The sequence below is a fragment of the Mesoplodon bidens genome (genome assembly GCF_964165515.1).
Source record: "Mesoplodon bidens genome assembly, chromosome: 4".
NCBI lineage: Eukaryota > Metazoa > Chordata > Mammalia > Artiodactyla > Ziphiidae > Mesoplodon > Mesoplodon bidens.
In genome coordinates this window covers 61,805,868-61,833,687 of record NC_138160.1, presented here as the reverse complement: position 1 = coordinate 61,833,687, position 27,820 = coordinate 61,805,868, and the positions used below count along the sequence as shown (strand labels likewise).

Sequence of the window (27,820 nt, the reverse complement as noted above, 5' to 3'; positions counted from 1 at the left end):
TGTGTTTAACATTACTAAGTTGAACACTTCATAAGTGTTACGATGATAAATTTTATGTTATGTACATTTTACCACAGTTAAGAAAAAAAGCTTACTGTAAAGCTGCTCACCAATACCCATGGGATAAAGGGAGTCCTCTGTGCTTTAATGTTGTACTACGATTTTAGTTTAATCAAACAGTATTTTTGGACGGGGGTCCCTAGTTATCTGACCCTATAGAATTATTGAATGGCTTAGAATATGTTTAGCTGTGGCAAAACAAAACACAATGAAACCAAGTTTTGGCCAAGCACTGATGACAAATTCAGACTAATGTGACACTGAAGGAGAATTTTCAAAGTAATCAAGAGCTTAAAACAATGTTAACTTCCTAAAAAAAGTTTGCTTTCCATGATTCATTTAGCTTACCATTATGTCATGAGTTTAAGAATTAAGATCTAAAATAGCTGGAAGGATAAAGGAAAGGATAATTTCTGACAGCTCAATCACTAAGTAGAAATGACACTCTAGAACTTCATTTTTAAACTGGGTAAAAATGAGATATGGGACAGATTCAAATCTAACTGCTGCTCAGCATCTGTTTCCAGCTTACTTCTGTCAAGGACTGTTCTTAAGGGCATTCATTCAATGCATATAAATTCACTGGGTGGGAATTACAGCTTCTCTCCAGAATGGACTAGGAGGGAGAGGGAGGAATTCAGTGACTTTCTCTGGGGATAACGTAACGTGCTCAGAGGCTCAGGCTGAGTCATGCACACTGAAACATGAGTGCTGTTACACCCTTTCCCTGCAGAGGACCCTGGCAGGCTTCCTGTCTGCAGAGCACAAGAGAACACGCTTCTACAGAGAGAACCAGGTTTCCAACGGGTGCCAACACCCGAAGTGAAACCATACTCCCTAATTAAACATTTGAGAAACGGGGCTCAGATGATCAAGATGAAAGCTGTCATCTTTGTAGCTGTTGGAGCACTGCTTCTGTCACCTGCTTCCTGTCAAAGTGGTAAGCTCTTTTCTTATGGGGTAGAGTGGGAATGCTGGTTTGTGTCCCAAGAGTCAACTGAATCTAATCTCTTTTACATTTCACTCAAATTGCACCCCCAAATCTTAGTTATTAAAAGGTGGAATTATGGACTTGAAGAGATGTAGTCTGTTCACTATTCCAAACTTGTCAAAGACTAAGTGTTCTCTGCTGATATTTAAAATTTTGTGGCATAGTCAAGATGTTAGATCTCTACAATGAAGTCAAGAATCAGTTTTCTTTAAAAGTTTTTGATTTTCTAAGAATTTCCTCTGATTTGGAAAAGATAACATTTTTTAAAGAGATTTAAAAAATCCTATGTTTATACCTCCTGGTGAGCCACAAATGCGGGAAACAAGAATACTCCCTGATAGATGGAGCGGTCTGCTTTCAGTAATCAGTTATGCTAAGGAATTTGTGTTTCCCAAAAGAAATATGTGTTTCCTGTTTCACTCAATACAATGTTAGCCTGTAACCTCCTGCTTGCTCTAAAAGTAATCAATTTGGGATAGGGGTATCCACAACCCCCTTACTGTTGGGGTCCTACCCCAGCCAACGTTTTAGGAACAGGAAAGCTGAAGGGAAGAAATGACAATGGGGGGGGAGGGTGGGATAAAAATTTTAAAAAACCAAGGCTCTATAAAGGAATGCTGCTTACACTGATTGTTGGAATCACTGAGGTGGCTGAAGGACAGCGCTGAGAGAACCAGCAGAGAGCAGTAGCTCGTTTGAGATTTACAGATGAGTGGGTGCTCTTTCTGTGAGTGGATGAACCAAAATGAAGCTGAAGAGCAAATGAAAAGAGGTTTGGGGAGGTGGTTCCTTCAAGGTGCTGGTGGGGTTTGGTGGACGTGAAAAGGGGGGAATTTAAAAGGTGACAAAGTGGGCTTCCCTGGTGGCGCAGTGGTTGAGAGTCCGCCTGCCGATGCAGGGGACACGGGTTCGTGCCCCGGTCTGGGAGGATCCCACATGCCGCAGAGCGGCTAGGCCCGTGAGCCATGGCTGCTGAGCCTGCGCGTCCGGAGCCTGTGCTCTGCAAGGGGAGAGGCCACAACAGTGAGAGGCCCGCCTACCGCAAAAAAAAAAAAAAAAAAAAAAAAAGGTGACAAAGTAATGGGATAGCGGGGTAGTGGGGGAGATACATTTGGAGTTTGGGATTAACATATACACACTCCTATATATAATATAGGTAAACAACAAGGACCTACTGTAGAGCATGGGGAACTATACTCAGTATCTTATAACAACCTATAATGGACAAGAATCTGAAAGAGAATATATATAAAATATCTATTTTATGTATATAAAACAATCACTTTGCTGTACACTTGAAACTAACACAACACTGTAAATTAACTATACTTCAGTTTAAAAAATTATTTTTAAGAAAAGGTGACAAAGTGAAAGGCAGTGAATTTGCTTTCGTCAGTAGGGGTTGGGGAGAAATGTGAAGGAAAACCCCGTTATTTAGTGGCTGAAGTCTGTTCCCTTTGGGCATCAGTCCCTCTCCAAGGCCTTTTCTCAGGTTGAAAAACATTTCAGAAACATCATGCCATATAAACCTGTATAAAAAACTCAAATAAATTACAAAATATATATGTAATTTAACAAGTACTATTTCTTAAGGAAAACTAGGCCCTAAGGAATAAAAGAGCCAGAATTCTCATGGAAATGGAATCAAGGCTTGTTCACAGAGTCACTGTTTAGCATGTTTTCAGGTATGATGTCTTGCTCAAACACTGGAATTTTCTGAAAAGTGACAAACACTATGGTTTCAACAGCTCTCTTCTCAGATCTTGAAGGGACATAACTCGTATAGCATGTTTTTCAGCCCACATTTTTCAGCTTTGTGCCTGTCTGGAAAGGTGCTTCTCTTTGGGTGATGTCAGATGCAAGAATTTTCCAAAATACCAAAGTAAGCAGCAGGATTTGAGTGGCTGTGCTCAAGTGTCACACAACATGCCTTCTAAGTCCACAACTACACACTGGCACAGAAGAATGCCACTTCCCCGTTTTCTTTCCTTTTCTCTAATCTTTCTTCCCTTAAGGACACCTGAACACCTCCTCATCCTTGCTTGTTCAGCAACACTCTCCCTCTGCGTTACATCCCAGATTCAGTTTGTGCAATCTCCAGGTTCTGAGGGAGGTTTCAATTTCACCCGGGGGTGAACTGGTAGAGATTAAAGCAGGAAGAGAAACTGGCTTTGAACGACAGCCAGGTTACTAAATACTAACCTCAAGGATTCAACATGTAGGAATTCAGAGCTCGCGTGAAAAGAGGTAACTGGCAGAGCAATGGCATTTTAAATCGATGTAAGTAGTAGGTTTATATTCAGCATAAAAGCTCATCTTAAGGTAACAATAGAAATGTGAGAGAATCTACTTTCTCTACATGTCAAGGATTAACTTATGGAAAATTACCCAGTGAAAAGCAGGTTTGAGTGTTAAGGTTTATTTTGTCTTTGAAATTGCTCTTTCATGAATTACGATTATTAGTATCAACATGCCAGTAAGAGCCAAATATTTATAGTATGTAATTTGTTTCTATCCTCTTTTTCTCTTTTCTCATTTCCAACTTCTGGAATCATTTTATCAATTTCCCCTTCTGATTTTTCTTCCTTTGTCTCCTTTCCCCTTAAAATCTGGCATTTCCCCTCAAGTCTGCCTTTGGGTTCTTTCTTTTCACATCTCTCCCTAGGGCATTCAAGCACTAAATCAAAGTATGGTCTCCACGCAGACTAAAAAACCCATAACTCTCATTTGGGCTCCTGAGATTTTGGACTCCACATTTAAGTCTTCTAACCTGTCATGGGACATTTTACATTCTAATATTGCACCAGCAATTCAAACTCAGGAATACTCAAAACTATGATCTTAGCTTCTCCCTGTGTTGCACCCTCAGTCCCCCTGCCCCATCCCATGCTCCAACCGCCTCTCCTCCAAGACATCCAGAGTACAAACCTCCCAGTCACTTTTGCTTCCTGCTTCTCCTGCACCGTTTCCAGAGCCAGTCAGAGCCAAGTCCCTCTGAGCCTCTGTTAGAGTCTCACGTGTTCATCTTTACCTCTCCAATGCCATTGCTCTAGCTCTGTAACCCACCAACTTGAGTTTAAAATGACTACAGTAGCCTCCAAATCAGACCCCCTTGTCTCTAATTTCTTACCTTTTTAGTCTATTCTCTACGCTGTCATCAAAGTCATCTTAAACACAAATCAAATCATGATTATATTAGTTTCCTATTGTTGCTGTAACAAATTGCCACTACCTTAGTGGCTTAAAACACAGATTTTTTGTATTTCTGAAGGTCACAGGTCCTAAAATCGAGGTGTCAGCAATGAGTTTCATGGGGAGAATCTGTTTTCTTGCTCTGGTCAGCCTCTAGAAGCATGTGCATTCTTTGGCTCGTGGCTCCTTCTTCGACCTTCAAAGCCGGCAGCATAGCATTTTCCAGTATCTCCAACTTTGACCCTTTTCCTCCTCCTCTTATAAGGAGTCTTATGATTACATTTGGCCCACTGACCAATCCAGGATACTCACTCCATCTCAAGACCCTGAAGCACATCTGCAAAAGGCCCTTTTGCCATAGAAGGTAACATATTTACAGGTTCTAGGCATTAGCAGATGGAAACTTTGGGGAGCCATCATGCTGCCTACCTCAAAGGCCATTCCTCTGTTCATCATTTTGTCTGTGTACAACTCCAGCATCTGTGAATGGGCACATGATTTCTTAGTACAGTTTACGGGCCCTTCAGAGATTTGGCTGTAACCTACTCTTTCAACTTCATCTGTCAGGTGCACCTTACTTGCATAAGAATGTGTTTTTGTGCATCTTCTCCATTAGTCTGAGAATTGAAGACAGGGATGGCGTTGATTTAAAACTGGGTATCACTGGCATATAAATATGCAATAAACATTTGTTGAATCAACTCATCTGATATTTCCAGACCCCATGTCAGCCTACACAATGTCTTTGCCCATTCATCACCCACCAGAATTTTATTCTTCTATTAAATTCCACCTCTTTATGAACCTTGCTCATCTTTGCTCATGTTCATCTTTTCCTTGACATTTTGCTCCAACATCTAAATCTATTAACTCTCGCCTGAAAAGTTTATAATCTATACAGTCTATACAGTTTATAATCAATATGATGTTAGCCTATAATGGTCTGATGTGCTATTTTTGTTTCCTCTTATAGTATCAATATTACAAACTCCTTACATACAAGGAGTTGTCATCTAGTTTGGGTTCCTGCATGGGTTAGCATGCTGCTGGGGCATATGATATACATTAAATGCATTCCTGTTGATTACCTGATCTATAATGATTTTTTAAAATAAAAATGACCCTAAATTCTATCATTACAGAAATTATGTAGCATAAGACATCTAGTTTTATTGTCTCCTGAACCATAGATATGACTCAGCAACAAATCATGTTAATACTTCTTTTCAATTACAGGCATGGAATGTGATGCAGACAACTTGGCAAAGCCAACCTTACCTATTAAGACCTTCCGTGGAGCTCCCCCGAATTCTTTTGAAGAGTTCCCCCTTTCTGCCATAGAAGGCTGGACAGGAACCACCACAACTGTAAAAATTAAGTGCCCTGAAGAAAGTGTTCCAAATCTCCATGTGAATAATGCTACCATGAGGTACCTGAGCAGCTCTTTAAGTACCAGACTGATACCTGCCATCTACATCCTGGTGTTTGTAGTAGGTGTGCCAGCCAACGTGGTGACCCTGTGGATGCTCTTCTTCAGGACCAGATCCATCCGTATGAACGTCTTCTACGCCAACCTGGCCATTGCAGACTTTCTTCTTTGTGTTACACTGCCCTTTAGAATAGCATACCATCTCAATGGGAACAACTGGGTATTTGGAGAGGTCATGTGCCGGGCCACCACAGTCGTCTTCTATGGCAACATGTACTGTTCCATTCTGCTCCTCACCTGCATCAGTATCAACCGCTACCTGGCCATTGTCCATCCTTTCACTTACCGGGGGCTGCCCAAACGCACCTATGCCTTGCTAACGTGTGGATTGGTGTGGACAACGGTTTTCTTATATATGCTGCCATTTTTCATTCTGAAGCAGGAGTACTATCTTGTCCAGCAGGACATCACCACCTGCCATGATGTCCACAACACATGCGAGTCCTCATCTCCCTTCCAACTCTACTACTTCATCTCCTTGGCATTCTTTGGATTCTTAATTCCATTTTTGGTCATTATCTACTGCTACACAGCCATCATTTGGACGCTTAATGCAAAAGATCGTAGGTGGTTGTGGTATGTTAAGGCGAGTCTCCTCATTCTTGTGGTGTTTACCATTTGCTTTGCTCCAAGCAACATCTTACTCATTATTCACCACGCAAACTACTACTACAACAATGCCGATGGCTTATACTTCACCTATCTCATAGCTTTGTGCCTTGGTAGCTTGAATAGTTGCCTAGATCCATTCCTTTATTTTCTCATGTCAAAAGTCAAGAATCACTCCACGGCTTACCTTACAATGGTGAAATCATCTTAGAGAACAAGGAAAGTTATGTGTGAAAACATACACTCTTGGGATAACATATGTATATTGCAAGGACCTCTATTCTCTAGCTCCATTTGTGAGCCCCTAAGAAATGGTGTTTCAAAATAAAACATTATATAAACAGTAACTTAAAAAAACCCTATCAGTATTTTAAGAATGAAAATTCAGGAGAAAAGATCTCTCTACCTGCCTGACTGGTACTTCAAGTTCTTTAAATCTCCATCTTCCCTACTTCTAAGAGGTTTCTATTCTAGATGATCTGGAGGAGAAGGATGGAACGGGGGGCGAGGGTGCAGCATGGGGGGAGCTAAGATCTCAGTTTTAGTGTCTGGGGTCATTTGTAATTCTTCTGCCTCCTTCAGCTCTCATGCTGGTGGCTGTCTCATCAGCTGATTCTATGTGTGTAATGTCTCTCAGTAGGGTCCGTTATCCTAGCCCCACCTTTGCTTTCTAACCATTCGTCACTGCCAGCCTATCCTCCACTTCTCAGGCCACTGCCAGATTAATCTTCCTCAAATACCAGTTTGAATACATCACTCAAAGCCCCCAGTTCAGAAACTTCCATTGACCGTTCACTGCTTTGGAATTATAAATCTTTAGCTTAGCATTCAGGCTAACACTAACTTTATTTCCCCAAAAACCTGGCATGTGATATAGGCACCTGACGAGCTTCTTGCTTTGCTGTGATCTAGACTTCTCCTTATTTGGCCCCTGCCACTAACCGGAAAGCTATTTCTAATATGTTTGCCTTAATTCTTTCCATCCCTCAAAGTCCTCAAAGGACCATTCTTCCCTGACTCTCTAGCCAGAGTTCATTTTTCTCACCTGAACCTTCAAAGCATTTTTTTGTATGTTTATTATGGCATTTATATAGGGCTCATTTATATACAAATATTAATTCCATAAGCACTTATTAAGCACCATGTGTAGTAGAGAAGGGGCTTGTCCTCTTCCTTAAGCTTCTTGTAGCAATGCCAGGCCCAAGTCTTCCCAGGGTCTGTGGAGCCAGGCTCCATGCTTTGCACATCATGTGGCTGAATGAATGAAAGAATAAAATCCCAAAGCATCTAAACAGCATGAAAGCCAATTAAATTCATACTGAGAAGACAAGGTATTCTGTATGACATGGCACATTATTTTTGGTTGGCTATATTTTAAAAAAAGAGAGAGAAAGCTAAGGATATATTCATGAGGTCATTTATAAATTAAAAAAAAATGACTCCATTATTTTTGTCCTTATACCTAGTTTTTAATGGGGAAATGATATTTTGTTATAAATGCCCAGTACATTCCTGTAGGGAAATGACTATATTTCCCTTAGTTTAGAGATTAGACAGAAGGTGGAATATCAGTGGTTAAGGGCATGAAGGATTGTGAGATGAATTTTCAAGTCTGTAGGAATGTGCATTGACCATATACTTTGTAGTGCCCATCAAAACAATAAAAAAACATTTTAAATGCCTATTTTTGAGTGTGCAGAGTTTCCTATTTCATTGGACTCAGATTAAAAAAATGCAAAAATGCACATGAAGGCCATTTACAGTATCTGTGTGGTTATGTGAAGAGTAAAAATAAACACTAAAGCAAAGCAAGAAAAACTATTCAAGTAAGTTTCAAGATGCCCAAAACTTCAATGGAAGAAACTGGTTTCTGCAAACAAAGTCATAAACTGTAAGACAGTTTTACCTAAAGAAAAAATACAACACTATTCACTTGTTAAAAGCACACTTAATTTTTATGCAGTAAATATGCATGCAGGAAAAGAGAACCTTGGGGGTGTATAATTCATATACCTTCTAAAATTCTAAAGCAAAGCCTTCAATTTAAAAATAGTTCAAATGTAGAGAATGGACTTGAGAACACGGGGATGGGGAAAGGTAAGCTGGGACGAAGTGAGAGAGTGGCACGGACATATATACACTACCAAGTGTAAAATAGATAGCTAGTGGGAAGCAGCCACATAGCACAGTGAGATCAGCTCGGTGCTTTGTAACCACCTAGAGGGGTGGGATAGGGAGGGTGGGAGGGAGACGCAAGAGGGAGGAGATATGGGGATGTATGTATATGTATGGCTGATTCACTTTGTTATACAACAGAAACTAACACACTATTGTAAAGCAATTATACCCCAAAAAAGATGTTAAAAAAATGAAAAAATAAAAAAACTAAAAATTGCTGACAATTCACTGCCTCTAGTGAATACACCCAGAAAGTGTGTTCTCTGTTAAGTGTATGCCAACATGCCCACTACTCAGCCTTTCCTCTCAAGAGATGGAAGGAATTTGGTGCCTACACAAGGTTATACTTGAAATACTGTTAACGAGGACCAAGAATTCTCACCAACTTACACCACTGTCCTCAATCTTTGATAAAACTGAGCATTCTATTAAGATGTTATCCATCGTGACTTTTAATGGCTGTATACTTTGGCACAAGCTTTACTCTATATTGACAAAACCAATAATGTAATTTTCTTCTATTATTTTCCAAGGCTAGACCTTTGGAAAGCAAAGCACAGAAACAGCCCCATAAAAACAACTGAAAATTTCTAGGTATCACAACAGCAGAGGTTAAAAAGCAAACAGAGACCCCACCAAATAACAGAATCAGATTTTTTTTCCAGGGAAAGAGAATGGGCTGAGAAAACAAAGTTTCAAAATGAATGGGTAGAGAAAGAGAAGTGTGTTTAAAATCGGCAACTTAACCAAACCAGACTCATTGCTTACTGCAATGTTTTTAATCCCTTAATTATTGTCAATGTAGTTCATGCTAATTTTATAGGCCCAAAGTGGTTTAATGCCTGAGCTCTAACTCAGATCCCTACGCTCATATTCCCTGTTCTAATTACACTATTAAAAAACTTCTTTCACACTTAGGAAGGATGCCCAATAGAGAGGAGGCACAGCATGGACACCAGCAAGGCTTCTGAGTGCCCTGGAGAGGTGCTGTGGAATTCCATCTTGACCTAGAGCCCTTAGATTGGGATGCTCAGGAGGGGACCTCCACTGCTTGCCTATAAAAGGTTTGTGGAGTTAGTTTCACCTTAACGACAAACACCCATGTGGCTCTTCGCAGAGAGAAACCCAGGTCTGTCTCTATCCTGCACCCAGAAGATCTCAACTAGTGAACAGAGTAAAGTAAACCTGTGTCGAGTAAAGACCTTGTGACAAAGACATCACTCACCACCCACTGACCTGTGTGGCAGCCAGAAGTGCCCACAAAAAATACTAGCTACATTATTTCAGCACTTTTTGGGGGTGACATGCTCCATGTCAAATGCTCTACACTTATACATACACACGCTATAATCAATGTAATTATATGTTAATATGTAAAAATATAAATATATATTACTCATTTATTATATTACATAATCATTTAAGCCTCACCGTAATCCTATAAGGTAGGTACTATTATTCTCATTTTACACATGCGAAAACTGAAGCACAGAGACTTTTGGTGACTTGACTAAAATCTCTACCTAATTTGTGGCAAAGCTGAGGTTTGAACGGTGCCTGTCTCCAAAGCTAATACCTTTAGCTTTCAATGCTGTGTCACGTGCTACAGCCACAGCTACATCAGTGGAAACAGCAGGGGGCGGCCCAGTCCTCCTTGCTGACAGGGTCCACTCTCCTCCCCAGGGGTTTGGAGACATGAGGTCAGGTTTGAGTCTCATTCTCCCAGTCACTGGCCTGGCATTCACGCCACAGGTGGTTACGTCCCAGGTAGCATCAGGTGACAGGTCTTCCTCTCCACTCAGTTCTTCCAATAGTGGCTAGTATCTGTGGGATGTCTCACAACAACAGTACAAGCTCTGCCGCCAGATAAAGCCCTCTGCTCTTCAGTGGGACCTGGCCAGGTCAGTTTCTTCCTGTGCCTAGAACAAACCAAGCTGGTACCCATCTAGCCCTGCCATTACCTGCCTGCATCATCCTGCTTCCCACTCACCAAACCAACTCTTCCTTACCCTTCAGGAGCAGCTCCTGTTCTATCTCCACACCAACCTACCTTAGGGCTCCAGTTCACAGAAATCCCAACCAACTCTGAATCACTCTGGGCATTCCTCGTTTTGACATTTGGCCACATACCCACCTCTACTGCTATTTAACTATTCTATATGAGAATGCCCACTGTCTTAGTAACTTTCTAAGCATCTTGAGGATAAGGACAGAATATTCAAAATGGTATCATGTGTGCCTCGGATCCCCCTTTCCCCTACCAGATGCCATATACTGCACCATGAATACAGTGTGTGCTCAGTAAATATCCAATAACTTGGACTGTGAACAAGAACTCACCCACAAGTGCATTTTTAGTGAAAGAGTAGAAGCAGTCAGCAGCTCTGGAGCTAGTTTCCCCCTCATGTTTGACACCAGGAAAATAACAGCCCTATTAACTTGTAATCTGATCCATACATAGATAAGCAAATTATGAGCTTTAGGAAAAATGGGTAAAAAAAATCCTCCCTCTTGCCCCTCTGTCCCCAACCTGGTCTGTAAATTTAAAAGAAACACACCTACTAAGACTTACCACGAATTTCTGTGTTTTAGCCTGGTATAAAACATCCTGGTAGTGCTGGGCAGAGTCTGGGTCCACATCCTTAATCCTAGCGGTGGGTAACAGCAGACTATCTAAGGTTTTCAAAGGATCCCTTTCATCAATGGCTTCATTGATGTACCCCACAGCTACAACTCCTAGAAAATGAAGGAAAAAAGTTTCCTTTTAAGTCATAGTACATTATAAGTTTTCTCAAATCACCTATAGCAAAGATTGAGTTAGAAACGGGGTCTGAAGAAACCACACACACACACACACACACACAAACTGCAAGAGCTAATAAACAAGTACAGCTAAGGCTTACATAGTAGGTCAATGTACAGAAGTGAATTGTATCTTTCTATACTTGCAATGTGCAATCTGAAAATGAAGTTAAGGAAAAATTCTGTAATAGACTCCAATTACAAATACATTAAAATTACAAAAAGAATAAACACTTAGGAATAAATTTAATAAAACAAGGATGAGACACAGACACTGAAAATTATGAAACACCATTGGAAAAAAAGACCTAAATAAAGGGAAAAATCATCCCATGTTCATGGATCAAAAGACTTAGTATTAATAAGATGGCAGTACTCCTCAAATTGATCTACAGAGTCAGTGTAACCCCTATCAAAATTCCAGCTGCCTTTTTTTTTTTAAACAGAAATTGACCAGCTGATTCTAAAATTCACATGGAAATGCAAGGGATCAATAAATAACCAATGCAATGTTGGAAAAAAAAAAAAAGAGTTGGAGGACTCTTCCCAGTTTCAAATTTACTACAAAGCTACAGTTAATACTGCATGGTACTGACATAAAGACAGACTTAAAGATTAATGGAATAGAATTTAGAGTTCAGAAATAAACCTTTACACATATAGTCAATTGATTTTTAACCAAGGGTGCCAAGACAATGCAACAGGTAAATAACAGTCTTTATAACAAATGGCACAGACAACTGAATGTCCACTGCATAAGAATAAAGTTGGACTCCCTACATCACATCATACATAAAAAGTAACTCAATATGGATCATAAACCTACACATAAAAGCTTAAAATATAACTTTTTAATCTTTTAGAAGAAATTTAAGAGTAAACCTTTGTGGTCTTGTGTTAGGCAATACTTTTTACCTGTGACCACTAAAAACATAAATTAAAAAAAGAAACGAATACATGGGATGTTGTAAAAATTAAACCTTTAAGAGGTACAAACTATTATGTATAAAATAAGCTATAAGGATATATTGTACAACATAGGCAATATAGCCAATCTCATAAAGTAACTAAAAACAGAATATAACCTTTAAAAATTGTGAATCATTGTATTAAACATCTGTAACGTATACAGTAAATCAACTACACTTCAAAAAAAAAATTAAACCTTTTGGGCTTCTCTGGTGGTGCAGTGGTTAAGAATCCGTCTGACAGTGCAGGGAACATGGGTTCGAGCCCTGGTCCAGGAAGATCCCACATGCCACGAAGCAACTAAGCCTGTGCACCACAACTACTGAGCCTGTGCTCTAGAGCCCGCGAGCTACAACTACTGAGCGCGCGTGACACAACTACTGAAGCCCGTGAGCCTAGAGCACATGCTCCACAACAAGAGAAGCCACAGCCATAAGCCCGGGCACCACAACGAAGAGTAGCCCCCGCTCGCTGCAACTAGAGAAAAGCCCTCATGCAGCAACAAAGACCCAATGCAGCCAAAAATAAATAAAAATTAAACCTTTTATGTTTCCAAGGACACCCTCAAAAAAAGTGAAGATGATCTATAGAATGGGAGGAAATACTTCCAAGTCCTGTATCTGATTAAAAAAACCTTATATACCTGACATACAAGCATAATAACTATATAAGGAACTCTTAACAACTCAACAGAAAGAGAAAAAAAAATTAAAACAGGTAAAGGACTTGATCAGGTATTTCTTTAAAGAAGATATACAAATGGCTAATAAGCACATGAAAAGGTGCTCAGTATCACCAGTTATTAGGAAAATGCAAATCCAAATCACAACGAAATACCACTTCATAACCACTAGGATGGCTATATTAAAAAAGACAATAACAAGTGTTGTGAAGATGGGGTGAAATTGGAACTCTCATACGTTGTTGGTGGGAATGGAAAATGGTAGTCACCTTGGTAAATAGGCAGTTCTTTAACATATTAAACATACACTGCCATGTGATCCAGCAGTTCCACTCCTAGGTATATACTCAAGAGAACTGAAACCATATAGTCACACAAAAGCTTATACTTGAATCTTTATAGAAGCAATATTTATAATAGCTAAAAAGTAGAAACTACCCAAATATCCATCAACTGATGACTGGATAAACAAAATGTATATCCCTAGAATGGAATATTACTTGACCTAGAAAGGAATATGAAGTATAATGATACATGATACAACATGGATGAACCTTGAAAACATTATGCTAAGAGAAAGAAGCCAGACACAAAAGGCCCCATATTACATGACTCTATTTATATGAAATATCCAGAATCGGAAAATCCATAGAAAAAAAGTAGATGAGTGGTTGCCAGGGGCTGGGGGGAGGGGGGAAAGGGAGTAACTGCTAACGGGTATAAAGTTTCTTTTTGGGGTGATGAAGATGTTCTGAATTTAGATACTAGTGATGGTTGCACAATTTTTTAAATACATAAAAAACTACCATAAAAACACAATAAAAGTGACTTTTATGGTATATGAATTATATCTCAATAAAGCTGTTATAAAAAGGGGAGATAATCTGACATACAAGTAGCAGCAGAGATGCTCATTTCTAGTGTAACCCTCACTTACATAATAATGCCAAAGTACTGCATGATGGAACCATAGCATGGCAGAGCTGGAAGAAGTTAATGTAGAGATGTACAGAAAAGAAAACGGAAGTGCAAAGAGATTTGGATATACACTATTATTTGGTTTACTCTACTTCACCACTCTTTAAAGAACACCAAAGAGACAGTTCAAAACCAAACAATTCCCTATAGTTTTAGCAGAGTGACTTTCAAGGTCAGTATAGTCCAGTGTTGTCCAGTGGAATGTTCTGTGATGATGAAAATGTTCTGGGCCATCCAATATGGTAGCCAGTAGCCACATGCAGCTAATGAGCATTTAAAATGTGGCTAGTATGAGCCACTATGGAGAACAGTATGGAGGTTCCTTAAAAAACTAAAAATAGAACTACCATATGACCTAGCAATCCCACTACTGGGCATATACCTTGAGAAAACCATAATTCAAAAAGAGTCATGTACCACCATGTTCACTGCAGCACTATTTACAATAGCCAGGACATGGAAGCAACCTAAGTGTCCATTGACAGATGAATGGATAAAGAAGATGTGGCACATATATACAATGGAATATTACTCAGCCATAAAAAGAAATGAAATTGAGTTATTTGTAGCGAGGTGGATGGACCTAGAGTCTGTCACACAGAGTGAAGGAAGTCAGAAAGAGAAAAACAAATACCGTATGCTAACACATATATATGGAATCTAAAAAAAAAATGGTTCTGAAGAACCTAGGGGCAGGACAGGAATAAAGATGTAGATGTAGAGAATGGACTTGAGGACACGGGGAGGGGGAAGGGTAAGCTGGGATTAAGTGAGAGAGTGGCATGGACATATATACACTACCAAATGTAAAATAGATAGCTAGTGGGAAGCAGCTGCAGAGCACAGGGAGATCACCTGGGTGCTTTGTGACCACCTAGAGGGGTGGGATAGGGAGGGTGGGAGGGAGACACAAGAGGGAGGAGATATGGGGATATATGTATATGTATAGCTGATTCACTTTGTTATACAGCAGAAACGAACACACTATTGTAAAGCAATTATACTCCAATAAAGATGTTAAAAAAATGTGGCTAGTATGACTGAAGAACTTCATTTTACATTGTATTTAATTTTAATTAGTTAAAATCGCCACATGTGGCTGTCAAGTGTAGGTCGGCTCCATAGAAATTAACAAAGTCATGCATGTTTGGGGATATTTTTAAGGTTCAAGTGTGGATAATTAATGTCACAAATTCTTTAATGTGGGCTGGTAAAATTACATCTGGAACCCTAATTCATGGATGTATACCGAAGCATGAATAAGCATATCCACCAGTTTAACCTTCTACTATCTCTACTACATACAGGATCTTAGGACATAGACTGTAAGGTCCAGGAATGAAAAGCACAGAAGCCAAGCCATGCAGTTGGAAAAGTTTTTCAAAGTCTAGTACAAGGGATCTATTTGGAGGTCACTCCTCAATATTACCTTACTCTTAAAAATAAACTATCATCCAGTCATAAAATACTATAGTGTATGTATGTATGGGTGCATTATTCATGGATATATGTACACATGTGTACACATACACACACACATACATTCACATACTAACAGAGGGCTTCCGCTTCCCAAGTGAGTGCTCATGGACAAGAATTAATAAAGAAACTAAACATTAATGAGCAGTAAGCTTAGAAAATAAACATACTTAAAGCCAAACATTATCTCATTTTGTCAGTTATTTTTCTTCAAAAACAATCAGAAGCCACTCTACAAATGTGATATGCTATGAAACAGAATACATACTTCTAATTTTTAAGAGGTATCTTAATTTTGACATTCAAATTAAAGTAAAATATTTAGCTAAGTATCTCCTGAATGAATGACCCCATAAAGACCATTGCTAAGAATGAAAAAATCTGTAGGAGAAAAGGGACAATCTAAAATGTCTAGAAATTATTTCAGACTATAATACTCCAATATGGTGGAAGAAGCAGCAAAAATACTTCTCTAACGTGCAAGTTAGGTTATCCCAAAACATTGGAAGAACTTGAGAAAGTCTAAGTACTACCCACATACAAGGTATTATCATTTCACCCCGTAATATTTATACACTGGAGAGCATGGAATACTTATATCATTCTCTGGAAATGACAGTTGACCCCTTATATCAGTTGACCTCCTTGGGTTAACTGTTCTAAATACTTTTAAACATCCCATCCCAAAATGATCTTTACAGAACTACATCTAAGAAAGAGAATGTGTTCCTAACAGCTGATCACCTGGGAATGAGTGCATTCCTGCTGACTTGATTGAAATCACCTGCTTAAGCTTTTGGTGTGTTTCTAAGAACACAAGCTGCTGATGTCATAGTAAATGACTTCATAGGAGCTGAAAAACCTTCCCATAAGTCCCCTGGGTCCATCTGCATCACTTTCTCTGTTTAAAAATAAAGAGAAAATCCCATTTGAGCAAAGATTGCTGAGCCTCAGTTCATGGCCCACTGATTTAAATCATCATGTGATACTATAACATTCTAGTCCAAGGAGAGAGTGGGCATTGCCTTAGAGGTCTTGTATCTGAGACAGAAGATGAGGTAACTCACAAAGAATGGTACCTACCAAATTTAAAAAGCAAAAATTCACAGGAAGAAAACTTCCTTGCCTAAGTTACCTGGTTAAAATAATACTCCTCTAAGGCTCAACTGGGAAAAGTAAACTTTCCACTAACAAATCAGCAAAGCATCCAAATCTGAGGAAAGGCATTTAGCAGCTTCTCCATTCAATTCACCTTCCACGTTTATCATTTCCCATTAGCTACATACCTCATCCACACCACAATTCAGACATAGGATTAGATTCTGGAGTGTGTGGCAGGGGTGGGATGGGGAGAGTAATGCACTTTCAAGATGACCATGAAAAGTTCTCAGCTCTTTCAGATGATTTAATTTCTATATTGTGCTATTTGGGCCAACCCGCAATGGTATATTTATTTTAATTTAGCTGTTAAAGCAATTACCTAAACAGATGATATCAAACTCAACAATTCAAGAACTTTCAACAAAAATACCCCATTTTGACAAAACAACAAACCAAAACAGAGAGAAGTTAAATCTTTTATATTAAGTCCCCCGAATTCTAGAAAGGAAATATTAGCCTCTAAAATTACTATTTAGAGGCTAAAATATTAGCCTCTAAAATATTAGCCTCTAAAATTAGCCTCTAAAAGCATACATGGTTATGGCATATATGCTTCATGCTGAGATGGTTAAAATAAATGTGACAATGGCCGTGTGAAATGTCCCATGGAGAACAACTTAGTAGTACAGTTACCTAGAAAAATGCCATACAAATCCAAAGAGATTTTTGCTTAAAAATATTCACCTACAGGGGCTTCCCTGGTGGCGCAGTGGTTGAGAGTCCGCCTGCTGATGCAGGGGACACGGGTTCGTGACCCGGTCCAGGAAGATCCCACATGCCGCGGAGCGGCTGGGCCCGTGAGCCATGGCCACTGAGCCTGCGCGTTCGGAGCCTGTGCTCCACAACGGGAGAGGCCACGACAGTGAGAGGCCTGCGTACCGTAAAAAAAAAAAAAAAAAAAAAAAAAAAGTAAATATTTAAAAAATAAATAAAGTCACTTATTTGCTTAAAAAAAAAATTCACCTACAAAAGACTACTTTATTTCAGAGTTATACACATGATACTGTTTTTCTTTTCCTGGTAAAAGCAAAGGCTCTATGTGATAATCTGGGACAAAAAATGGCAGGTCCTTCCTCGTACCCCTTTGTCAATGTCAAGAATGAGAGTAAAACTACACTTGTTCAGTACTGAGAATTAACGCACTTTCACCTGTATAAGCAGGACATACATAAATCACCAAAGCAAACCTGGATTGTGCACGCTGTCACAAAGAATAAGGGAAAAGTTAGAAAAAAAAGATGGAACATGATTTTGTGTTTTGCCAACCCTTGAGTGGCATTAGCCAAAGCACCCAAACCATCGCTGGAGACTGAGAGTGTGGAGCTGGGGAGGATCAAGGAGGAAGGCAGGATGGCAGGAGGCTGGGGACCTGAGCTTTGTAAGCGGACACACACACCAGTGTCGTCCGCCACGCCACCCCCACTGATGATGTTGAACATCTGCTTAAATCAGTGCTTCCCTCGTGACTAACATCTGCCACGAACTGCCAGCTTCCAAGCCAACATGCCAGAAAAGAGCCAAGTGGGTGATGTGTCAGACATCTGAGGCAGGGACCCCCAAATGCCTCACTGAAAGAAAAGGCAGAGAGGCAGCAGAAGGTCGTGTGGGCACAAAGCAGCAATTATACTCATCGCCTAAGTTACAGAGCTTCCCATTCATCACCCTGTTTTTATAAGTAAGAGGCAGGACAGGGAAGCAAGCTGACGTTCAAGAAAGCACGTCTCAGCGCACATCTTCTTGGATTGTCCACTTTCATGCTCAGACCTCCTGAGTTCTAGAAACACAGCAAATCACCATGATTTGAGATCATAAAACAACAGTCAGACTGTGTTGCAATTTCTTCGTAGGGCAGGAACATGTGTCATATTTCAGAAAAACGCCCATGTACGTGAAAGGTCAAAATAAAGTTGAGTGTTTAAAAAGCTGAGTTATTTACAGCAGTCATCTTTCAAGTACCAATGAATAGAAAGATATTAGGACTTGTATCTATGTACTTTTATTCTATCCTTTTATGTCTTCTGTTTGCTTTGTAATGTTTATAACATGTTGGGACAGTAGTGCAAACATAACATTTACATATAAATACAGACAGACTTGTCAGGGCAGAGTGTTCTCACAGGGCTCTAGGGCAGCCCTGATGTACAGGACCGTTTTGTCCAGCTACCTTATTCTCCCACTATAACTAGAGAAGGAAACTGTTCCATACTTACGGTCATTTTCTTCTTGAATTTCAATATTAACCATATCAATACAATTCTGAATTTCATTCCAGCTTAAGCTATCTTGCCCTTGGGATAAGGCCTCCAGTTTAATGGAGAGTAGTGCATTTGCGTAACTGTAGAAGAGAAAACAAGCATGATACTAATCAGAGACATTCATTCTTTGTTCATGTTATGCACCTTAAATTGGACATGCATCTTAAGTTTGACACATGTGGCTCAATGTGATGTTATGAGGTTAGACCAACAGGATAAAGGCAAGTAAAATTGTCTTGTGCAGCTTTGTCAACATACACCAAGCTCACTTAGACTAAGGGTGTTCTTTTTTCCTTAAAACTACTTTTAGGTACCAATGCTTTTTAATGAAAGTTCTTCAAATTCCAATCTTGCACTTAACTCAAGCAAAAAAAACCTCAACGTTCTTAACTCTGTGAAATTACTTGCTTTTTTTAGTAACTATTTTTCCTTCCCTTTGTATGTCTTAGTTCTGCTTAGTCTCCAGATGAGTATTATGGGCTAAAATTCGGAATTACCACGGTTCCTAATCTGTCCATCAACGGTCCCTTTTTTTTTTTCTCGTTCATTCCCTAAATCCAAGCCTTGAGAGGCCTTTTTTTTTTTTTTTTAACTGTAACCCTAACACAGCTGGGTTACCTTGTGGCCTAATACCTCCAGTGACAAATCAAATAAAAAGTAAATGCAGTTCCAGAAACCTTGCTGAATAACACACATCTTCACTGCCTGTTTTCTTGAAGAGGTGGTGCCTCAGTGGACCCAGAACATCCTAGTTTCCTCTTCACCTGCCCGTTCCTCAGGCTTCACAGCAGCTCCTCTCCACCTCTCTCCTGGGTCCACTCACCGCCATTACATTCTCTCCCCTCATTCTGATCCCTGACCCTTCTCACTCTGTGCAGCCCTCTGGAAAATAGAGTTTGGTCAACACTCTGATTATTTTTCCTGTCTTGAGAAATTTTAGGAAAAAAAGATGATCCACCTTGACACATGACTAAGAAACTTTCATTTGTCAATCATCAATTTCCCCATTTAAAAACTACAGAACCAATGTTACAACCATAAGCTAACATGAGCGAGCTATTCCAGCCCGAAGTATAGAAACTCAATAGTTTAATTTGCTTGTGCATCTTTACACCAGGGAAATAAAGAGCAATCCTCTACGTACATATTGATTCACTCTGCAGTATGACTTCTGAATAGAACCTACGGATTTGCTAACAGTAGAGGTTCCAAGAAGTAAGATCACATTGAGTCTATAATTGTTTTCTCATTGCGACAGATTTTCTCAAAGTTCTGCCTGCTCCAAGATGACACTAAGGTGTCTTCTACTGAGTGTAGCTTGGGAGAGAAAAACATCATTCAGAATGGGAAGTGGGGGAGATGATTCATTCTCTGTGCCTGAACAAGGCATCACCAAACACAGGCTTGAAATTGTTTCAGTGTCCTGTGTGAGATTTTCATCGTACCAAGAGTTATAAACCTAAGAAAATACTCTTCTATACTTACTAGTAGCAATATATACTAAATAATACTGACCACAGTGACAATATGGATAAATGGCAACTTGCACTCGTTAGCATCCCTTATAGATGGGGACCATTCTATAAGAAAGTGCAAAATCCTTACAGGCATTTCACGTCTGACATTTAATGATGACCCAATGGGAATAAAATGAAAAAGCTTAAGGATGAACACAGAAAAAAAAACAAAACCCACCATCACCCATCATTTCTTCAGAAATGAATAAATACTAGCCAAAGGGAAAAATTTTATGAATAACACAACATAGTTCCATAGGCAGATGCAGAGTAGGTGTTTTTGTTGTGTGTGTTTGTTTTGTGCTTTATAGATGAACAGAAAGGGGCCCGGCTAGGAAGAGTCAAACTTAGATATTCTGGGCTCCAAGGTTATGTTCCTTTAACCACATCATGCTAGTTCTCAGAACAGATGACATTAGCTGGGGTGGGAGAAGCATGCAAATAGTTCACGGAAGCATCCTCTATGGCAGGAAGGGCTTGGAAGCTCCAGTACTGTGCCAGGAGGAGATGGGTGATAGGCACCATGTTCCTGGTGGTGAGAGGAGCATGCGTAGGAGCAGATAAGCCAGAATGAACAGTGTGTTCAGATCCATCTTGGCTGAAGTGTAAAATACAAGGAGGGGTGTAGCTGGAGCAAAGGGCAGAACACCACGTTGAGGGTTAATTCAGATAAGAACAGAGGACAATCAAACAGAGGAGCATTATAAACAGAGCTACATTTTAGAACAATTAATCTGGGAACAGTGCACGCCTAGAACCAATGCCAACCCTATGTCACTCTTGTGAGGACTGGACAAAAGAACCTTTCTGGGAAAACACAGCCCCAAGGGCAGAAGCCATGGTAAACTGGTAGAGACTTCGTAAGAATTCATCCAGGTGGCCCTGCCCAGCACCTGTGTACTATGAAGAAGTTGTACAAACATAAGGGAGAGGCCCAGTGTTCCTTAAACCTGAACACCTGGCAACTTGGGCTTCCAAGAACTGGGTTAAAAGCTGACATGGAAATTGAAATGCTGAGGCTGTGAAAAATCACTTGGGGCCATTGGAATGTTCAATACAAGAACCAAAGGGGGCCCTGGAATCTCATGTAGGTATTGGGTCACCCAGGTGACCCAGAAAGTACTTAAATGAAATTTTTAAAAGACTATTTAAACAAACACAATTTTTAAAAGTGTTTCATACAGAATACTTGCACTCTGAAGCTGTATCTGTGGCCCCAGCTGAAAATCACAGGTATAAAACTGGTTCTCAAATGGGGTTTGGGACTATTTCCTTAATGGGTTATTTGTAAATTGGGATGGGAAAAGAGAGGATTTTTGATAATCAAAATGGGTGATTTGGAGGGAGGGGGGTACTATCATTTAGAGGGAAGTGGCCAGGGATGCTCCATATGTGTCTTGATAATTATTTTATCAACAAGCCTCATTAGACTATTAGGCTTCATAAGGGAGTGACCAACTCTGCCGTCTCCAGCACTGAGAGAGCAGCAAAGCCTAGTTATAGGGCTTCCCTGGTGGCGCAGTGGTTGAGAGTCCGCCTGCTGATGCAGGGGACACGGGTTCGTGCCCCGGTCCGGGAGGATCCCACATGCCGGGGAGTGGCTGGGCCCGTGAGCCGTGGCCGCTGAGCCTGCACGTCCGGAGCCTGTGCTCCGCAACGGGAGAGGCCACAACAGTGAGAGGCCCGCGTACCGCAAAAAAAAAAAAAAAAAATCCTAGTTACGTAAGAATGAATGAGAAGAGAAAAGACAGGGTAAGACCAATTTGGAGGTTATTACAGAAGCAAAGGTAAAATGTCTAAATGAGATGGTTGCTGGGAAAGGGAAACATTATGCAGAGGTATTGTGCACACATACTGGCTACTGTCAGGGAGAAAAGTGAGCAGGCTATTCACAGCACAAGGGTGCCTCACAGAGGGTCAGAGGGAAACTCAAGTTAACTCGAGTTTCTAAGCTTGGAGGAGAGGATGGTGCCATTAATATAAACAGTGGAGGTAGGAATAAATTACCTTGGAAATAAACTCTGAGGAGTTATAGGAACAGGTGGTCAAATTTAAGTAGTGTAAGAGCATCAGTTTTTCCAAGATGACTAAAAACAAGGAAAAGCCACTGTTCTACTACTTTTGGGCCATTCTCTACACAGACAAGTGGTCAAACACCATTTAAAAAAAAAGTCTTACAAGTCTTTTTAATTTTTCCTGTACAACTGTACGTGACCCATGAGAATTACCTATTTCAGCAGTTCCAGAACCAGTATCTTGACAACAGTGCTTTTGTCAAGATCTATGCAGACATCTCCCCCTGGTGGTCACAAGAATCCAAGATGGAAATTCACTCATTTTAACTTGGGCTTTTGTCTTACTTAATCTCTAATGGGCTCCTTATTCCCGCCCCTTAATTTTCTCTCTAGATCTGCTATAGTGTTTTATAATTCTATCAACAATACTATCTAGTAGTTTATTTCAGGAACATGAAATAAAAGACACTAAGTTGAGATCGTTACCCACGTCTGTGATCCACTGTGGTCTCAGGATTCCTTTGGTTTAATCGTCAAAAGAATGTAGAGAATGGACTTGAGGACATGGGCAGGGGGAAGGGTAAGCTGGGACGAAGTGAGAGAGTGGCATGGACATATATACACTACCAAGTATAAAATAGATAGCTAGTGGGAAGCAGCCGCATAGCACAGGGAGAACAGCTCGCTGCTTTGTGACCACCTAGAGGGGTGGGATGCGGAGGGTGGGAGGGAGACACAAGAGGCAGGGGATATGGGGATATATGTATACATATAGCTGATTCACTTTGTTATACAGCATAAAATAACACAATATTGTAAAGCAATTATACTCCAGTAAAGTTGTTAAAAAAAAAAAAGAATGGGGTTTGGGGCCCAACTGCCCTACTTTGGGTCCACAAATCCAGATCCAGTTTCCTCATCAGTAAAACAAGAAAATTGGACTGGATGATTATTAAAGTTGTTTCCAACTCTTCTACATTCTGTCGTTTCCAAAAGAAGCCCAAGGGAAGGTATGCTTTCAACATGTATTTTTAGCCTATGAAATAATTTTTGCTAATGACAAAGACAGTCAGTAACCACCATAGGATGATCCTCCTTAGACTCTTTGTTCCTTTAAAAGGAACACTGTGAAGAAGGATTTGAATATTAGGACTCTCAGAACAAAGTAGACTGGCTTTCAAGAAAATAAGCATGGGTATATAGATTGCTTCAGGAAGGAACAAATCCTTCATTTGTGAGACCTACCAAATACATATTTCTGCATTGAAAGGAGTTTTGGAAAATGTTCCCTTACCGTTCCACGTATGTCTCGTCCAGATTGTTGAAGCCCATTGTTGGGCTTCTGAGTTGATTCTGCACAGACACAAGATCGTTGCTCTCCAAGGCCTGGTTTAGTAAAGCTACAGCAGATAGCATTTCCACTGCAATCAAGAGCTCCTCATGGGCCAAGTAGTTCTGTTGGAAAACATATGGCAGTATAAGATCCCCAAATCTACACAGCCCGTGTACGTGATGGGGGTTCAGAATGTACACTTCAAAGAATAAAGAAAAGTCAAAGATTGTAAGAACCCAGGACAAAGAGGGCTCCCTGGTCACCTATCTTTCACTGGCTTTAAAGAACAGGTCAATGGCTTCTGGGTTTTCCTGAGATGATCATTTTGGGCACTGAGTTAATTACAATCCTCAGTTATGATTCCACAAACATCTGCATTGCCATAGCTGATTCCTACTCACAGCTCTTATATTGGCTGCTAACAGGCTCAATCTTACCAAATAATGAAGCCAAAGATTAGATAACATTGTTACTGTCTGCAAGTGCAAGGTAAGATATTAGTATAGCTAATGATTTTCAGTTTGAACTAAGGGTAAGGAAAAGGGGAGAATTTCACCTAAAGATGATAATCCCAAAAAAGTAAATCAAAGTCTTTAAGCCAAGAATATTGATTCTAATTCCAAAAAGTTAGTCTAAGTCACGTTTTTATAAATGGGTAGAAAATTTTAAACATACCCTAAGGTCTAGATATTTGAAGAAATGTGAGGTAAATCTTAGTGAAAAGCAAGTAAGGATTGGGTTTACTTAAAAAGTACATCTCAGATTACAGAACACTTTTCCCCTTCAATGTTGTCTTCCTTTAACCATTTTATACTGACTTGGCCCAACTTCAAAAGGGTTATTTCTTCCATCATACTGAAGGAACATAGAGGGAGCATGAAAACAAATTTTTAAAAACCCTGATATCTATCTTTACATTTAGAATATTATATATTTCATATATATAATATAATGTTTATATTAAAATGCATTATAGCTGATTCTCCACAGAAATCTCTCAGCAAATTGGTTTTAGACTAACAAAGCACAATTTTACGTTTCAAAGCAAATGGGAAGAAGGGTTTTTATAGGGAACATGTAAATTTTATCCACATACCTTACATTAACTATGAGTTTAACATATAAGGAAGGTATCAAATTACAGGTAAAGAGCAGAATGGAATCACTGGAGATTCACCACAAATATCTAAAGTGGTACACAGCCAAAAAGATAAGGACAAATAAAGCAAAAAGGGGTGAATGTGCTAGAGTGTAAGTAGCCTTGGGCTTCAAAGCTAGAGAAACAGGGACAATAATATCAAGACAACCTACGTGCAGCTTAAGGAAATAACTTATTTTTATTTTATTACAAAATACAGTTGACCGCTGAGCAACACCGGGGTTAGGAGCGCTGAACCTCCACGCAGTTCAAAATCTGCATATAATTAATCCTCCATATACCTGTCCCTCTGTATCTGAGGTACTGCATCCCTGGATTCAACCAACTGCGTATCATTTGGTAATATAGTACTTACTATTGAAAAATATCCACATATAAGTGGTATGCACAGTTCATACCCATTTAAGGGTCAACTCTAGTATCTTTCTATTTATAGAATCATGTCTTAATAAGCAGGATAAGAAAACAAACCTTACTACCCAAGCCCTTTAGTGACATACACTTTATTAATTTTTTTTTAAATAAAGAATGCCACTTTTTTTTAATTTTAAGTTTTTTGGTTGCATTGGGTCTTTGTTGCTGCGCGTGGGCTTTCTCTAGTTGCGGTGAGCGGGGGTTACTCTTTGTTGCAGTGTGCAGGATTCTCATTGCAGTGGCTTCTCTTATTGTGGATCATGGGCTCTAGGTGCACAGGCTGCAGTAGTTGCAGCATGTGAGCTCAGTAGTTGTGGCACGTGCGCCCTAGAGCACATGGGCTTCAGTAGTTGAGGCATGTGGGCTCAGTAGTTATGGCTCATGAGCTCTAGAGTGCAGGCTCAGTAGCTGTGGCACACGGGCTTAGTTGCTCCGCAGCATGTGGGATCTTCCCGGACCAGGGATCGAACCCGTGTCTCCTGCACTGGCAGGCGGATTCTTAACCACTAAGCCACCAAGGAAGCCCCTACTTTTATTAATTTTTAATTCATGCAAACATTTATAGAGATTTTCATTTTTTAATTATTTTTCTTTTCTTATAAAAAACAAGATAATGCTATATATTTCAATCTCATTTTTTCCACTTAACAGTAGGGTGTGTAATCTGTTATTAGTTAAACGTGGTTTATCTTCTATATAGATATAGAAGATATCTGTAGTATCTTCTCAGAACTATAGATAATACTGTGAAACATCCCGGTATACTTGTGAATTGCCTGTTTATGCTTTTGGCCTCCTCCTCTTTTGTTTTTTTTGGTGGAGCAGTACTGTTTTTGCTTTTCAGATTCATTGTCCTTCCATGTTTCCTTAGAATTTTAATTTTTAAATTATTTTTTACGCTTAACCTTTCATACCAGCAATTTATTCTGTTATGTGTAGTGAGGTAATGTTTTCTTTCCCACATGGTTAAATACTTCTAAGGATTTCATTGTTTTCCCCATGTCTTTGAAATATTAGCTCTTTCATATAGGAAATTCTTGGTGCTGCTTCTAGTACTGTTCATTCTGTTGCATTGTTTGGCTTAATCCTGTACTAGTGCATATGTTCTTATTTACTGTGACCTTATATGATTATTACTGCTTAATACTATTAGCATTGCAAGGAGCACACAATGACAAAAATCAAACCATGGTGCTAATGTTCTTGGTTGCAGATTTCTAGAAATGAAGATTCAGAGCTTATTTTTCTATATCAAAAAACATTAGATATTTAAAAATATTTCAATACAGTTATTAACTTATCCCAAGTTCTTCAAAAATCACACAGAGAATGAGAACAACTAGTTTTCAATGTGTATTTGTGTAGAGCCCTGCCTACATTTCCCACCTATGCTCTCAGATTCTTTAAGGAGATGAAAAGCAGGAGTTAAAGGGGAAGGTGGCTGTGGAATTGGTACAGGGAGGCCAATGAGACCAGGGATTTGTACAAGTTAAAGACACTACACTCCCACTCACCTTTCCTCAACAGCACTCCTCATTGCTAGGACTCAGAATTAACATCTCCGTACCTGGAGTCTCCTCTGACTTACCATGGCGTTCTGTTTCTGGAGGTTGAAAAGTTCATTCTGATACATTGCACCAGCAAAGGGATAAACAGTGGGCAGCTGGGCCTCTGGTTTCTGCAGTGCAAGCAGTGTGGATTCAGGGTCACCTTCCCGAATAACAGCGTTGATGTGGTCCACTGCAGCCAGCCCTGAGGGTCAGAGTGACATTCTGTCAGAACCTGTGCCTTTCCCACTGCAGCCTGACCCAACCAGCCCATATATCCAAGGATTAGAACCTAAGTAGTTACTTTCCATGAACTCTGAAAAGCTGTCGTTGGATGGTAAGCAAAGCCTTGGAAATGGTAGCTTGTAATTGGAAGTCACTCTAATCCTTGCAGCTAGTCCCTAAAAGAACCTCAGCGTTGATAGAGCTGGAGTTATGAGGTCATTCCTGCCTAGCGTGACTTCCCTACAAAATCCTTCCTTTCAGGACCAGCTTTGGAACCATCTCTTCACGAAGCCTTCACAGTGCTCCAGTTCCTGAGGACTTCACACTTTGGGAATTGCCACAGTATTTAGAGCTGGGCCATGTGCATCCTGCAGGCATTGCTCTTTACGGCTCTTTGTGTGTAAGCACTGCCTCCCCAAGGAGATTAAAGACACGTGAAGACTAGAGAAGCAAGGACTTGCCCTATGGCTCTATCCTCCCTCTGAATCAGCACCATGGGAAACCCACAGGAGGCACTCGGACACACTGCTGCTTGATATGGAATGGTTATTAGTTCTCCAAATATTAGTTCTCCAAACATGCTCTCATCTCTTGTGTTCTGTAAAGTGTGATTCTTAGGGAAAAATAATTTCAGATTATGTTTTAAAAAATATTACAACCAGAATTCATATGATTACATAATTCTGTGTTAGCACAGTAGTCCCACGTGTTAGTATGGTTCTAAGAACCCCAGTGGATGCCTGAAACCATGGATAGTATCAAACC

General features: G+C 39.9%; 2 protein-coding genes across 2 annotated transcripts in view; one reads left to right on the top strand and one right to left on the bottom strand.

Annotated features, from left to right (window-relative positions):
* IQGAP2 (IQ motif containing GTPase activating protein 2) overlaps positions 1–27,820 on the bottom strand; it is a 293,435-nt gene that overhangs the window by 76,678 nt on the left and 188,937 nt on the right. Inside the window, exons 10-13 of the mRNA XM_081233018.1 lie at positions 26,872–27,035; positions 23,672–23,832; positions 18,801–18,925; positions 11,092–11,255 (exon numbers count right to left, since the gene is read on the bottom strand). Coding sequence (XP_081089144.1) covers positions 11,092–11,255; positions 18,801–18,925; positions 23,672–23,832; positions 26,872–27,035 — 614 coding nt within the window. The remainder of the gene's footprint in view (positions 1–11,091; positions 11,256–18,800; positions 18,926–23,671; positions 23,833–26,871; positions 27,036–27,820) is intronic.
* Positions 806–8,549, top strand: F2RL2 (coagulation factor II thrombin receptor like 2). Its single transcript, XM_081233019.1, has 2 exons — positions 806–1,000; positions 5,480–8,549. Exons 1-2 carry the CDS (start codon positions 928–930, stop codon positions 6,550–6,552), a joined length of 1,146 nt encoding a protein of 381 aa, XP_081089145.1. The 5' UTR covers positions 806–927; the 3' UTR covers positions 6,553–8,549.